The following is a 15,727-nucleotide window of genomic DNA, read 5'->3' on the forward strand; positions in this document are numbered from 1 at the left end:
AGATGGAGCAGACAGAGGACGACTCCATTTCCAGGACGGCCTCTCCCTGATAACTAATGGAGCTGGAGGAAAAGAGGAGAGGGGACGCCAACATCTCACCAGGGGTCCCTGTGGACCAACACCGACTGCTGCACATAACCAACACTTCTCCTTAAACTGGGCTGGATCAGTGATTCTAAAGGCTTTCTGACGGTCTAACAGAGTTTTCCTTGTTCTGCAGTGCAGAACTAGACTTTTGTCACTCATTCAGACAGAAACATGTTCCTAAGAACAAGTGAGAAATCAGTGGGCACAAGGAGCAGGATGGAAAGGTGTTTCTAGTGCAGAAGGGAAATATCCATCTCATCAGTATGTTCTGGGTCTAGCCCAGGGTCTCCACTCAGTAGGATGGAAAACCTTCAAGGAGGCATCCAGGATAATCCCAATCAGATAAACCTTCTTAACTGACTCCTTCAGTGTGAAGGAGCAGCAGCTCTACTCCAAGGTCTCTTTGGATGATGGAGCTCCTCTTTAGGCAGAGCCCCGGCAACCTACAGAAGAAGCTCATTCCAGCTGCTTGGGTTCAGTTAATAAAGAGATCAGACACAAAACAAAGCCACCATGAAACAACGTGTTTGGTCCTGACATTTATTGGCGGTCCTAGCGTCTGCAGGAGGAGGGAGCAGGCAGAGAGCAGCTGCCTGTAATCAGACTGCCTTCATCGGGTCAAACTGTAGAAACAACATCTGTCTGCATCAGGATGATGGCTCTAAACCAAGTAGCTATCAGTACAGTTTGTGTTTTAGCAGCAAAGCGGCTGGAGTTTCAGGGTCAAGTTCATTTTGGTCGGGCTGTAATTTATATAAATACATAGACGTGGATAAATATCCTTTAAATGATGTATAATGGTTCAAATAAATTGGCAAATGGTGTGAGTGCAGAGAGAGGATCTGCAGCTCTATTTTACATGCAGGTCTTCATTTGGTTGCATCTGGCACCCCTTCAATTTATACAAGTAGCTTTATGAACTTACCAAGCCAAACTGACAGAATAAAAACCAGTTCTCACAGAGATCTGACTCAGACATCTCCAGAAAAACCTCTCAGGGGACTTCAGGAAACAAACTTGCTGTAATTGGCAAAAACGGAAGATCTATTACCTTCAGAAATATGATTTTGAATTAATCTCCGCAGCCACAGAATCACAGAGAATGTCTGAGGAAACTTGGAAGCCATGATACGCTGGGACATGAAATCCAGAGAAACAATGCTTTGAAATAAAATTGAAATCTAGCGATTGCATTACATGGTTATAATAAAGTTCTCATGATGCAGTGTTGCATCATGAGAACTTCCAACCCGAGATGTTCCTGCTGTTCCAGACGTGAAGCATCGAGGTGTAAAATTCAGCATCAACACAAAGACTGAAAGCTTGTCGTTGCTCCGGATGCATCAACATTTCACGGCTCTGTGCAAATTAACACCAGTGCTGCAGCAGCACACACTGAACCGTTTGAGTCATTCAGAGCACTTCACTCTTCCTTCCATTCACACCTCCTGAACTCTGAACCTGGCAGACAGGTAGGCTCGCATGGAGAGGAGACACTGAGCATGAGCATGTTCAAGCAGGATGGTCAGATCTGCTGGCAGGTTTCTGACTCCCACTCTGTTTGTGATGTTTCCACACAGCAGATAATAGATCAGAGCTGAAGGCCCAACACACACACACACACACACACACACACACACACACACAAACACACATACTCCATCCACTGGCAGTTGTGATGAGCGTGGGCAGCCAACACACACCACCATACTGGAGAAGCAGCAAGTGGGAGGCAAACACACACTTCATCTCTTTCCATGGTGGAAACCGTGACCAATAATGAGGAGGAATCTGTGTCCTGACACAAAACTCTGTTTACACCAAAGAGCAAGCACTCATGTCGCCATGACAACACCAATAACAGCTGTACCTAACCCTCCAGCAAAATAAAATCTTCTTGCCTTTAGACATCCACCCAACAGACAGCATAAAATAGGCCCACTCACCCCAGTGTTGTCATGGTGACGATGGTGTACCAGAAGGAGGCTGGGATGGAGGTGAAGGTGGAGCCCTTGGTACCCTTCTCAGCGTAGAACATGACGGTGGCGAAAATGATGATGGCCATAGTGAGGGAGAAGAGCAGGAATCCCAGCTCAGAGGCGCAGCTCTTCAATGTGTAACCCAGAATCCTCAAACCCTGAGAGTGACGTGAGAACTTGAAGATCCGGAAGACGCGGAACACCCGCAGAGTGACGAAGGCACCGCTCACATCCTCGTTCTCAGGCATCACCAGGCCAATGTAGTAGGGCATGATGGCCACCACATCGATCACCGACATCACAGAACGCATGAACTTACAGCGGCTGGGCGCGGCGAACAGGCGCATCAGGTACTCGAAGGTGAAGATGAGCACGCAGGCCGTGTCCATGCAGAAGAAGGCCAGCTGGTACTTCTCCCCACAAGGGAGGTCTTTGACGCTGCCCTTCGGAGGCCGGCAGGGCACTGTCTCCACCACGTTGGCGATAACAGACACAGCAATGAAGAAACCTGTGACATAGTAGAAGACCAGTGCCATGGTGGAGGTGTGGGGGTTCTCAAAGGCCCGCCACAGACGCTCCCTGGGAGTGCTGTGTGGAGGGAGGGGGGCGTCTGTCGCCTCGTTGGCCTCCGTGTCCTCTGCCAGGCGCTCCTGGTTCTCCTTTTTCCTGTCTCGGTATTCCTTCAGGAGAAGGAGAAGAAGAAGAGTATTAACCATAAACAAAAGCAGAATGTGGATGTAGACCACCATATAGCTCGCCTCACTAACTGATCTGGTTAAACAGTCCATCAGGAAACAAAATGACAGAAGGTGAACTAACTGAGTTAAATGGTCAGTTTAGCACAGATGAAGATGTTCAGATGTTTGGTCATGAAGAGATGGTATCTGGCGTTTGGACATGGTTCTTACTCATTCAGTGAGATGAGCTTTTGCACATTCAGCCGGTGTTGGGGCTGATTCCAAGAGTTAACAGTCCTGTTAAAAAGGCACATCCTCTGTTGATTGTTGGGTTTAAAACCCAGAACCATTGTTCTGGTCTGGACTAGGTTGCTGACCAAGTAACAATACAACATAAAGTAGGAATTCAACCAGAACACGGATGGCTTTTGCAGGATCTAAGTGCGGTCAGTGGTCTCCTTACTACGAGAGACAGAGTGTAAGAGTTTCTTGATTGTTTGAGCCTGCTGAAAGCTTCTTTATCCATGATGAAGGACCTTCACACACCAGACTCAACAAAATATACCTCTCAGGCTATCAAAGAAAGCCCCAGAGGAGCTTCCTGAGGAGGAAGGTGGTGGACAAGAAGGACCTGTGGTGATAGAGGATCATGTCTGGACAGCACTAAGTCCAGGCATGAAGGACCTTGATGCACTGAGGACGATTCTCCTCAGACCGCATTCTGGCACATTTCTATCTATCTGCTTAGTTTGTCAGGCTGAACACAGTCCATCCTAGGACTAAAGGACCACCCCCTGACATGACATGACTCCCTTTGAGTAAAATTACCAAGAGTCACCTGGAAGACAGGTTAAACTACATCAGCTCTGCCATCAGCTAATATAAGAAGATGATCTGGAACACTTCAGATAAAGGTTTGGTATGTGGGAATCCACAGTAAAAAACATGTCTGGATTTTACTGATCAGCTGATGTCAAGACAGTTTATCAGTGAGGGATTTTCTCAAATGTAGTTTATTTCACAGCTTCTCAAACTTTCAGGGTATCTGTATAAAGACATACATTCAATAGTAGCGGTGCCACTTGGATAATTGAAGAACATGACATTTGCTGTAGAGTATTAAAAATAGCTGGAGCTCAAACCTGAAACCTGCTTAGTTCCTCTGAATGGTTTTAACTGGGCCTCCAGTGCTAAAGCAATCATCCTGAGTGACATCTGGGGCTGGGACATGTCCTTTAAATCCCACATTTTTTACATAATTTATAGACATTTCTCATGCGCAATATTGCATTAATTAGGAAGGAGAAAAATAGTAGAGACTTTCCTCCTATTTTAGCTTCCCTTCATTGGCTCCCTGTTAAATCCAGAATAGAATTTAAAATTCTCCTCCTCACATATAAAGCCCTTAATGATCTAGCTCCATCATACATCAGAGATCTGATTGGTCCATATGTTCCTAACAGAGCACTTTGTTCTCAGACTGCAGGTTTACTGGTGGTTCCTAGAGTCTCTAGAAGTAGAATGGGAGGCAGATCCTTTAGTTATCAGGGTCCTCTCCTGTGGAACCAGCTCCCAGTTTTAGTCCGTGAGGCAGACACCCTGTCTACTTTTAAGGCTAGGCTTAAAACTTTCCTTTTTGATAAAGCTTATAGTTAGAGTGGCTTAGGTTATCCTGAGTTATCTCTAGTTATGCTGCTATACAGTGCCTTGCGAAAATATTTGGCCCTCTTGAACTTTTCAACTTCTTCAAACATAAAGATAAAAATTCTAATGTTTTGTGAAGAATCAACAAGTGGGACACAATCATGAAGTGGAATGAAATTTATTGGATCAAACTTTTTTAACAAATAAAGCACTGAAAAACAAACTGACTCCAGAAGTTCAGTGAGGATCTCTGAATGATCCAATGTTGTCCCAAATGACTGATGATGATAAATAGAATCCACCTGTGTGTCATCAAGTCTCCGTATAAATGCACCTGCTCTGTGATAGTCTCAGGGTTCTGTTCAAAGCGCAGAGCATCATGAAGACCAAGGAACACACCAGGCAGGTCTGAGATACTGTTGTAGAGAAGTTTAAAGCTGGATTTGGATACAAAAAGATGTCCAAGCTTTAAACATCTCAAGGAGCACTGTGCAAGCAATCATATTGAAATGGAAGGAGTATCAGACCACTGCAAATCTACCAAGACCCGGCCGTCCCTCTAAACGTTCATCTCAAACAAGGAGAAGACTGATCAGAGATGCAGCCAAGAGGTCCATGATCACTCTGGATGAACTGCAGAGATCTACAGCTGAGGTGGGAGAGTCTGTCCATAGGACAACAATCAGTCGTACACTGCACAAATCTGGCCTTTATGGAAGAGTGGCAACAAGAAAGCCATTTCTCAAAGATATCCATAAAAAGTCTCGTTTAAAGTTTGTCACAAGCGACCTGGGAGACACACCAAACATGTGGAAGAAGGTGCTCTGGTCAGATGAAACCAAAATCAAACTGTTTGGCCACAATGCAAAACGATATGTTTGGCATGAAAGCAACACAGATCACCCTGAACACACCATCCCCACTGTCAAACATGGTGGTGGCAGCATCATAATTTGGGCCTGCTTTTCGTCAGCAGGGACAGAGAAGATGGTCAAAATTGATGGGAAGATGGATGGGTCCAAATACAGGACCATTCTGGAAGAAAACCTGTTGGAGTCTGCAAGAGACTTGAGACTGGGACGGAGATTTATCTTCCAACAAGACAATGATCCAAAACATAAAGCCAAATCTACAATGGAATGGTTCACAAATAAATGTATCCAGGTGTTGGAATGGCCTAGTCAAAGTCCAGACCTGAATCCAATCGAGAATCTGTGGAAAGAGCTGAAGACTGATGTTCATGAACGCTCTCCATCCAACCTCACTGAGCTCCAGCTGTTTTACAAGGAAGAATGAGCAAGAATTTCAGTCTCTCGATGTGAAAACTGATGGAGACAAACCCCAAGAGACTTGCAGCTGTAATTGCAGCAAAGCGTGGTGCTACAAAGTATTAACGCAAGGGGGCTGAATAATATTACACACCCCACTTTTTAGTTTTTTATTTGTTAAAAAAGTTTGACACATCCAATAAATTTCATTCCACTTCACGATTGTGTCCAACTTGTTGTTGATTCTTCACAAAAAATTAGAATTTTATATCTTTATGTTTGAGCCTGAAATGTGGCAAGAGGTTGAAAAGTTCAAGGGGGCCGAGTACTTTCGCAAGGCACTGTAGGCTTAAGGCAGAACATAGTTGGGGTACTGTGAGCAGCGCAGACTCCGCACGCACTGTACGCACTTCATAATCAATCGTACCAGTTTCCTACATTTCTACCATTTTCTGATCATTTTCTGCCATGGCCACATCGGACGGGGAGGCAGAACAAATTCGCCATGTAGCTTTGGAAAAACGAAAAGAAGAAAAGGTGGTGTTAAAGGCCATTAAACCAGATTAGGGACGAAGAAGAGGAATACGCCTCTGAGTGCATGGCAGAGAGAGGTGATGCTGTGCGTACTCCAGACCGGCTGCTCGGAGCAGCGTGTCACATACAAAACAGTATGCTCACCTATGTTCTGCCCTTAAGGCTGCTGGAGCACATTATGACCCCTTTCACTCTCTAAGTATTCCTGGATCAGTGTTTCTGTGTTGTTTTGTGTCTCTGCTCTGTTCAACCCCCAGTTGATCTCAGTAGATTGTTGCTCACACTGAGTCTGGTTCTGCTGGAGGTTCTTTCCTGTGTTTCTTCCACATGCATAAGGGAAAGCTCCAAGGTCCGAGACTCGATGCAATCTGATGTGTTTTCTTAGATAGAAAACTTTTTACCAATTTAAATAATAAACTGGGTGGGTTCTCACCGGGTACTCCAGCTTCCTCCCACAGTCCAAAGACATGCCTGTTAGGTTAATTGGTCTCTCTAAATTGCCCTTAGGTGTATGAGTGTGTACATGGTTGTTTGTATGTTGCCCTGTGGTGGACTGGTGACCTGTCCAGGGTGAACCCGCCTCTCGCCCATAGACTGCTGGAGATAGGCACCAGCTCCCCCGCGACCCACTATGGAATAAGCGGTAGAAAATGACTGACTGACTAAATAATAAACTACTTAACTGTATTGCTGATGTTGAATATGTCTGAATATAATATGTATGTCTATAAACTGCTAACTAACACTGAGGATGATTAGGGCGGCTAAAGCAGAGGAAACAAAGAACTGTCTTTCATTAAAGAGCCGCTGGCCCGGTCAGTTATAGAACCATGAAGACATAAAAGCCTCGGTTGATGAGCTAACAATAAAATGACTGCTATAATGACCTGATTGTTGGGCTTATTGTAGAAACCAAAAGACTTGTTTATGTCTCATTAACAGAAATTACATAGAGACGTGTTGGACAGCTCTCCAAAATCAGGTGGAAGAAAGAGCCCACTCAGATTGCAGTTCTGGTGATCCGGAGGGCTCATCGCCGCCGTCTTAATGAGTTTGGGATTGATAATGGGGCTGGAGAGCAGCGCTGGTTAGTAATATCCCCCCAGATCCATCAGTGTTCTTTACACTTTAGTCGTTTGGCTGATGAAGCTCTTCTCCAGGGAGACTTAATGAGTTCAGCTGCAAAATGTCCAACAATAAAGCCAAGCATTAGCAGGAAATAAAAACCTAAAGGTACGCGTAAGCATACTACAAATGATGCAGGCATTATAAACCAATCTGAAAGCACTGCAGCATTCAAAGGAAATAAAGCTGGAAACTGCAGCATTCCTTTTTTAGACGGTCAGAGATGTAATGAGGCTCAGGTGGGATGGAGGATAATTTCATCCTCAGAACAGTTAGCTTGTTATGAAGGACGGCAAATATATTTAACTAGTTTAACAAAATTCTAAATGGCTCATTTATCTTGGTAATTTGCTCTGGTTTGGAGGTCGGGGTTATTGTTTTATTGTAATGATTTCTGACTTCTTGAAGCCGTTCTTTTAATTCAGAAGTTCTAACACCTTGTTCTTACAGGCAGCCTGCACTAAGCAGGATCAGAGAGACTTTAAGTTCGGTTCACCTTGGACCCGGTTCTGTTACCATGGAAACTGAGCTGTAAAGGTTTAATTTCCATAAGCGAGGGATTGAAGCCTGTCGTACACCTTTACTGATGTATTTAACAGGCTGTAGTTGTCCAACAGACATAAAGAGCAGACCATGAGAAGGTTCAGATGTACCTCCATGCAGCAGTCTCCAATGATCTCTGGTACAATGCCGTAGAAGGCCAGCTCCTCGTCAAACGCCTGGATGCACTCATTTCGGGGGTAATGGAGCTTCCCAGTACGATAAAAGTTCAGGATGTGTCGGAACATCTCGGGGTCTCTGTCGAAAAAATACTCCTGAGTGTCCTCGTTGTAGAAGAACTCCTTCTCTGAGGAGCCCAGGAGGGTGTCAGGGTAACGGTCCAGAGTGTTCTTCCATGTCTGCAGAGATGCAAAAACAACATGGATCATTATTAAAGTCACAGTGATAAGCAGGTTCTAACTATTAAAGGAGGAAACTGAAGACGTTTATGGTTTATTATCAGCTGTTTTCTCCTGAACACCACACATTGACATGCCAGGAACATTGCAGCTGGGTGAAAGGCCTCTGAGATGTTAGATGGGAGCAGTGAAATGTCAGTAACTGATGGGGAAGTACGCCTGTGTGTTTTCTTTGGAAAACCTGTTCTGCCACCGCTGCAGAAAGTACTTCAGCACTGCTAAACAGATCTATTTCTGTTGTGGAGCTTTTTTATCATTATTTCTGCCCAAATGCACCTCAACGTGCTGATTAGACATGCAGAATTAGGAGCAGAGCTGCAACACGCCCAGTTTCTGGCTCCGGTTCCGGAGGTGACAGCCAGCCTTATGCTCCTGACAAAGTCCAGTAATGGGAACACTTAGGTAGTTTATAATAACACCACATGAGTTCTGCCTCATTTAAAAAAGATTCATGGACAACAATTCAACTGCTCCAATGAGAGCTGTGGAAGAACCTGATGGTGAAATATGTCATCAACACTTCACATTACCACACACACACACACGCACACACACACACACACACACACACAACGGGGTGGGGGGTGTAGACCCCTGGTTCCCACTATTCAGCTACTATGTCGGTTCTGTGGGGACTGGGGGCGTGGGAAAGGCCTCGGGGTCTCTGACAGCGCCATGGGGGGCCTTGGCAGGGGGCTGTTTAGCCTCAGTGGGGTGTTGTCTGTGTGGGTTCTTGGGTCATCCCAGAGTGGTGGGCCCTAGTCTGTATAGCTTAATCATCACACAATAAGGATACCGTCTTGAGATATCCTTTTTATAGAGCGAAACTTCCCTGGCACATCTCGTACTCGTATTCATCATCTTCCGCTTATCTGGGACCGGGTCGCAGGGGCAGCAGACTCAGCAGAGACACCCAGACGTCCCTCTCTCCAGACACCTCCTCCAGCTCCTCCAGGGGGAGCCCAAGACGTTCCCAGGCCAGCCGAGAGACATAGTCCCTCCGGTGTGTCCTGGGTCGTCCCCTGGGCCTCCTCCCGGTGGGACATGCCTGGAACACCTCCCAAGGAAGGCGTCCAGGAGGCATCTGGTACAGATAGTTCTCCAGAACTCTGACAACCCAGGGTTCAGACCAGGAAGCAGGGTCGTAGTTTAACACTCCTCTCTGCAGCTTCTGTACTGCTACCCACCCATTACCCTATTAAGACAGTGTCTCGCCCACGGCCAAAATTGAATAGATTAAAAAATAATCTAAAAGGAGGAAATCAGGAAAATCTAATAAAAATAAACACAACTCAGACTAAAAAGAAAAATAAAACAATTAAATGTGGCTTACTGAACATAAGATCTCTCTCTTCAAAGACTTTGCTAGTTAGTGACCTGATTTCTGACAATCAGATTGATTTATTCTGCCTCACAGAAACCTGGCAGCAGCAAGAGGATTATGTTACTATAAATGAGTCAAATCCTACTAATTATTTAAATTTTCACATTCCTCAAAATACTGGGCGAGGAGGAGGAGTAGCAACCATATTTCAGTCTGATTTATTGACTAGTCCCAGACCAATCAATAGCTACAACTCTTTTGAATATTTAATCCTTAGTTTTTCTCATCCAAATTGCAAAGCACTAAAACCACTTCTGTTTGTTGTTTTGTACCGTCCACCAGGTCCTTACTCTCCTTTTTAGATCAGCTTTCAGACCTTTTATCTGATTTAGTGTTAAATACAGATAAAGTTATTATAGTGGGGGATTTTAACATTCATGTAGATGCTGAAAGTGATAGCCTAAATATATCCTTTAATGCTATCTTAGACTAAATTGGCTTTGCTCAAAACATTAACAAACCCACCCACCTTTGTCTTCATTCTCTGGACCTTGTGCTGACATGTGGTATTGAGTGTAAAGACATAACAATATTTTCTCATAACCCTGTCCTGTCTGACCATTTTTATAATAATCTTTGAGTTTAATTTAACCGAGTACTCCACACCTGAAAGAAAATGTCATTATAGTAGATCACTATCAGGCGATGCTGTAACAACCTTTAAAGAATCTGTTCTACTTTTAATTTCCTCATTATCACTGAAAAACACAGTGGAGGGCAATCATTTTGTTTCTTCCCCTTCACAAATTGATTCTTTTGTTCATAGTGTTTCTTCATCATTGCGTGATGCATTAGACAATGCAGCCCCCTTGAAAAAGAAGGTAATTATTCATTGGAGGCTAACTCCTTGGTTTAATTTAGATTTGCGTACTTTAAAGCACAATGTAAGAAAATTGGAGAGAAAATGGCGCTCTAAACACCTAGAGGATTCCTACTTAATCTGGAAAAATAGCCTACTGTTTTATAAAAAGACACTTCACCAAGCTAGAACAGCTTATTTCTCATCATTAATAGAAGAGAACAAGAATAATCCTAGGTTTCTCTTTAGTACAGTTGCTAAATTTACACAGAGTCATAACTCTGTTGAGCCATCCATTCCCTTAGCTCTCAGCAATCATGACTTTATGGGATTCTTCTTAAATAAAATTGATTGTATTAAAAATAAAATATTTGACATACTCCCGAAGATGATTACTTCATCCTCAGCAAGTGAGACAACATTGGAAATAACTGCAGAACCTGATTTGTGTTTGGACTGTTCTGATTCAGTGGAGCTTCCTGAGTTATCAGAAATATTAGCTTCATCTAAACCTTCAACTTGTATGTTAGACCCAATCCCAACCAAATTATTTAAGGAAGTGTTCCCTCTGATTACCAGCCCCATTTTAGATATGATTAATTTATCCTTAGTAAATGGATCAGAACCACAGGCTTTTAAGGTAGCTGTAATTAAATCTTTACTTAAGAAACCTTCGCTTGATCGAGATGACTTGAAAAATTACAGACCTATATCCAATCTTCTATTATTATCTAAAATTCTTGAGAAAATAGTTGCTAATCAAATGTGTGAACATTTATACAGCAATGACCTGTTTGAAGAGTTTCAGTCAGGTTTCAGAGCTCATCATAGCACTGAAACAGCTCTGCTGAAAGTCACTAATGATATTCTTATGGCCTCAGGTAATGGACTTGTGTCTGTTCTGGTTCTGTTAGATCTCAGTGCTGCATTTGATACAGTCGACCATAATATTCTCTTAGAAAGGCTGGAATATGCTGTAGGGATCAGGGGAACAGCGCTAGGCTGGTTTAAATCTTATCTGTCTGACAGATTCCAGTTTGTTCATGTAAATGATAAATCATCTGTAAACGCCAGGGTTAATTGTGGAGTACCACAGGGTTCAGTACTTGGGCCAATTCTCTTTACTATATATATACTTCCAATAGGTCAAATTATCAGGCAGCGTAGGATACATTTTCACTGTTACGCTGATGATACTCAGCTTTACTTATCCATAAATCCTGATGAACCCAACCAGTTAGATAGACTACAAGCATGTCTTGAAGATATAAAAACTTGGATGACGTAAAATTTTCTGCTTCTAAATTCAGACAAGACAGAAGTTGTCGTCTTTGTACCGGAGTCTTTAAAAAAGAAACTGCTTAGTCAATCACTTAACCTGGATGGTATTAAATTGACCTCCGGTAATAAAGTAAAAAACCTTGGTGTTATTTTTGACCAGGACAAGTTTTGACCACTTTCACCCTCTTCGCTACATTCTCATACTACTCTCCAATTCTGCATTATTTGCTGTTATTTCAGCTTTTAACTTTGTTCTCTCTTTTCTCTTCCTAGAAGCTACACCTGGCCTGGCTCTGTGTCTACCTGTGACACCTTTCTGGAGGAGGGCATCGTCCGAGCTTCTGCTGGCAACAACTTAATGTTCACCTTCTACCGATGATCCACATAGCCCTGTCTTTTAGTGTTTAACCCTTTCTCTCTCCTAGACATGGCTACTGACTGAGCTTCTACTGTGACTAACTCTATGTTCTCTCTTTCAGACTCTAACCTTGAAAACTGGCTCAGAGTTTATCTGTTCTTTCTTTCTAGATGAAACGACTAAAGGAGCTACATCCATAAACATTTACTTTTCCTTCCCATAGAAAGTACTCCTGGATCAGTGCTTCTTTGTTCTCTTTGTGTCTCTGCTCTGTTCTCTCAAACCTCCAGTCGGTCGTGGCAGATGGCCGCTCACACTGAGCCTGGTTCTGGTTCTGCTGGAGGTTTCTTCCTGTTAAAAGGGAGTTTTTCCTCTCCACTGTCGCTACATGCATGCTCAGTATGAGGGATTGCTGCAAAGTCAACGCCAGTGACTGTCCACTGTCTCTACATGCTCATCCAGGAGGAGTGAATGCTGCAAGTCACTGACTGGATGCAATCTGCTGGGTTTCCTTAGATAGAAAAACTTTTTATCCAATTTGAATAAATAACTGAATCTGACTGAACTGTTCAATGGTTACGATTAATTGGAATGTATGAACCTGACTGTTGTGAAGAACCTTGAGACGACATGTGTTGTGAATTTGCGCTATATAAATAAAACCGAATTGAATTGAATAGATCCCTGAGCCACCTCAACTGGCTCCACTCGATGTGGAGGAGCAGCGGCTCTACTCCGAGCTCCTCCCGGATGGCCGAGCTCCTCACCCTATCTCTAAGGGAGTGCCCGGCCACCCTACGGAGGAAGCTCATTTCAGCCGCTTGTATCCAGGATCTCGTTCTTTCGGTCATGACCCAAAGTTCATGGCCATAGGTGAGGGTAGGAACGTAGACCGATCAGTAAATTGAGAGCTTCGCTTTTCAGCTCAGCTCTCTCTTCACCACAACGGACCGGCACAGTGCCCCCATTACTGTGGCAGCCGCACCGATCCGTCTGTCGATCTCCTGCTCCATTCTTCCCTCACTCGTGAACAAGACCCCGAGATACTTCAACTCCTCTACTAGAGGCAGGAACTCCCCTCCAACCTGAAGAGGACAAGCCACCCTCTTCCAGTCAATAACCATGGCCTCTGACTTGGAGGAGTTGATCTTCACCCCAGCCGCTTCACACTCGGCTGCAAACCGCCCCTGCACATGCTGTAGGTCTTGGCTAGAGGGGGCCAGCAGGACCACATCAGCTGCAAAAAGAAGAGAAGAAATCCTCTGGTCCCTAAACCAGACGTCCTCCGGCCCTTGGCTGCGTGTAGAAATCCTGTCCATAAAAGTTATGAACAGGACCGGCAACAAAGGGCAGCACTGCTGGACTCCAACATGCACCGGGAACAGGTCCGACTTAGTGCCGGCAATGCGGACCAAACTCCTGCTCCGCTTGTACAGGGACCGGATGGCCCCTAATAAAGGGCCCCTGATTCCATACTCCTGGAGCACCCCTCACAGGACATCACGAGGGACACAGTTGAATGCCTTCTCCAGGTCCACAAAACACATGTGGACTGGTTGGGCAAACTCCAATGAACCCTCGAGTACCCTGTAGAGGGTATAGAGCTGGTCCAGTGTTCCACGGCCGGGACGAAAACCACACTGCTCCTCCTCCTCCGCTGAGGTTCGACTATCGGCCGGACTCTCTTCTCCAATACCCTGGCGTAGGCCTTACCAGGGAGGCTGAGGAGTATGATCCCCCTGTAGTTGGAACACACCCTCCAGTCACCCTTCTTATGAAGGGAGACCACCACCCCAGTCTGCCAGTCCAGAGGCACTGTCCCCGACGCAATGTTGAAGAGGCGTGTCAACCCTGACAGCCCCACAACATCCAGAGACCCGAGGTACTCAGTGCGGATCTCATCCAGCCCCGAAGACCTGCCACCATGCTGCTTTTTAACCAACTCGGTGACTACAGCCTGGATGATGAAAGAGTCCAACCTCGAGTTCCCAGCATCTGCTTCCACCAGGGAATGCGTGATGGCAGGATTGAGGAGATCCTCGAAGTACTCCTTCCACCGCCCGATAATGTCCCCAGTTGAGGTCAGCAGCCTCCCACCACCCCACTTGAGCCTGCCAAGTCTGTCCAGCTTTCTCCTCCTCCAGTGGATCCATCTCACCACCAGGTGGTGATCAGTGGACAGCTCAGCCCCTCTCCACATCCGAGTGTCCAAAACATGTGGCCAAAGATCTGATGATACGACAACAAAGTCGATCATTGACCTCCTGCCTAGGGTGTCCTGGTGCCAAGTGCACAGATGGACACCCTTATGCTTGGACATGGTGTTCATTATGGAGAACCTGTGATTAGCACAGAAGTCTAATAACAAAGCACCATTTGGTTTCAGATCGGGGAGGCCATTCCTCCCGATCACGCCTCTCTAGGTGTCACTGTTGTTTCCCATATGGGCGTTGAAGTCCCCCAACAGAATAATGGAGTCCCCGGGAGGGGCACCCCCAACAGGGAGGCCAAGAAGGCCGGGTACTCCGCACTACCGCTTGGCCCGTAGGCCGAGATGACAGTCAGAGACCTGCCCCTGGCAGATGTGGGCAACTATCTGCTCCATATGGTATGCCTAAAATGCCGTGACAGGAAACTTCCAGTACCTATTTTTGGTCTACTATCTGATTTCCTGTGTCTCCACATAGCCGTGAAGACATGTACTGTCCAGACATCTTTTTAAATCACGTTTTATTGTTATTTTCACTGCTTGCAAAATGGCATTATAGTTGTTTAGTTGTATAGTTTTTTATAGCAATCATGTTACTGATCTGGATCAGTGTTTCTCATTGCTTACACTGCTGTCCACTGTGGTGGCTGCTGCAGCTGTCAGTCTCTGTGTCATGTTACCTGCTGCCTGGTTTAACAGGTAGCTTCCTATGACAGAGAGTCCATTTTATTTGCCAAGCACCTTCCATAGAAAAAATGTCCACAGAAAGCAGCTGAAACCCTCAGCAGGTGCATGTTTTATCAGCTTGAACCTGTGTTGGATCAGGAGGTTAACAAACCTGCAGAAACTCCAGCTGGGATAAAATATCTGTTCCCAATCATCACAGGTGACTGATGTAAGCTGCTTATTCATAGTGTAGTACTGGTGAGAGATGGTCTTTGACTGCATTTATAGTCTTATACATGGGATGGCTTTAGCTATCGAAGGATTACACTCCCGGAAGAAGCTTACTCTGATTGATTGTGGAACCTCAGATTCTGGAGGAGCAGCATGGCTTGCATCCTGGATGTGGAACAGAGGACCAGATCTTTTCCCACACAGAGCTGCTGAGGGTGTCATGGGATTTTGGATGTCTGGTCCACACCCGTTTTGTGAATTTCCTCATGTCTCAGGAGGATTTCTGTGCTGGGTGCTGCAGGGTTTAGGGTTTATGGGTTGCTTTTAAGAATTAATTAGTTCTTGTGAGTCCAAAGCAAGACCTGTGTCCATATACCAAGGCTGGCAGGTAGGGCAGTGGAGGCCATTCAGTGCTTTAAAACCAAACAGCAGCAGTTTAAACTGAACTGAACCGGAAATCAGTGCAGAGATGAACACGGACAGGAGTGTTTTTTTGTTTATAGAGTTAGTCAATAAACGAATGGGA

The 15,727-nt window shown here is 45.0% G+C and overlaps 1 protein-coding gene across 2 annotated transcripts in view; it reads right to left on the reverse strand.

The window, feature by feature from the left end:
* Nucleotides 1-15,727, reverse strand: part of kcnd1 (potassium voltage-gated channel, Shal-related subfamily, member 1) — a 104,544-nt gene that overhangs the window by 68,902 nt on the left and 19,915 nt on the right. For both annotated transcript variants that reach the window (XM_047365889.1, XM_047365897.1), the window contains exons 3-4: nucleotides 7,968-8,213; nucleotides 2,034-2,746 (exon numbers count right to left, since the gene is read on the reverse strand). In XM_047365889.1, the coding sequence (XP_047221845.1) occupies nucleotides 2,034-2,746; nucleotides 7,968-8,213 (959 nt within the window). The remainder of the gene's footprint in view (nucleotides 1-2,033; nucleotides 2,747-7,967; nucleotides 8,214-15,727) is intronic.

This window comes from Girardinichthys multiradiatus, chromosome 1 (genome assembly GCF_021462225.1).
Source record: "Girardinichthys multiradiatus isolate DD_20200921_A chromosome 1, DD_fGirMul_XY1, whole genome shotgun sequence".
Classification (NCBI taxonomy): Eukaryota; Metazoa; Chordata; class Actinopteri; order Cyprinodontiformes; family Goodeidae; genus Girardinichthys; species Girardinichthys multiradiatus.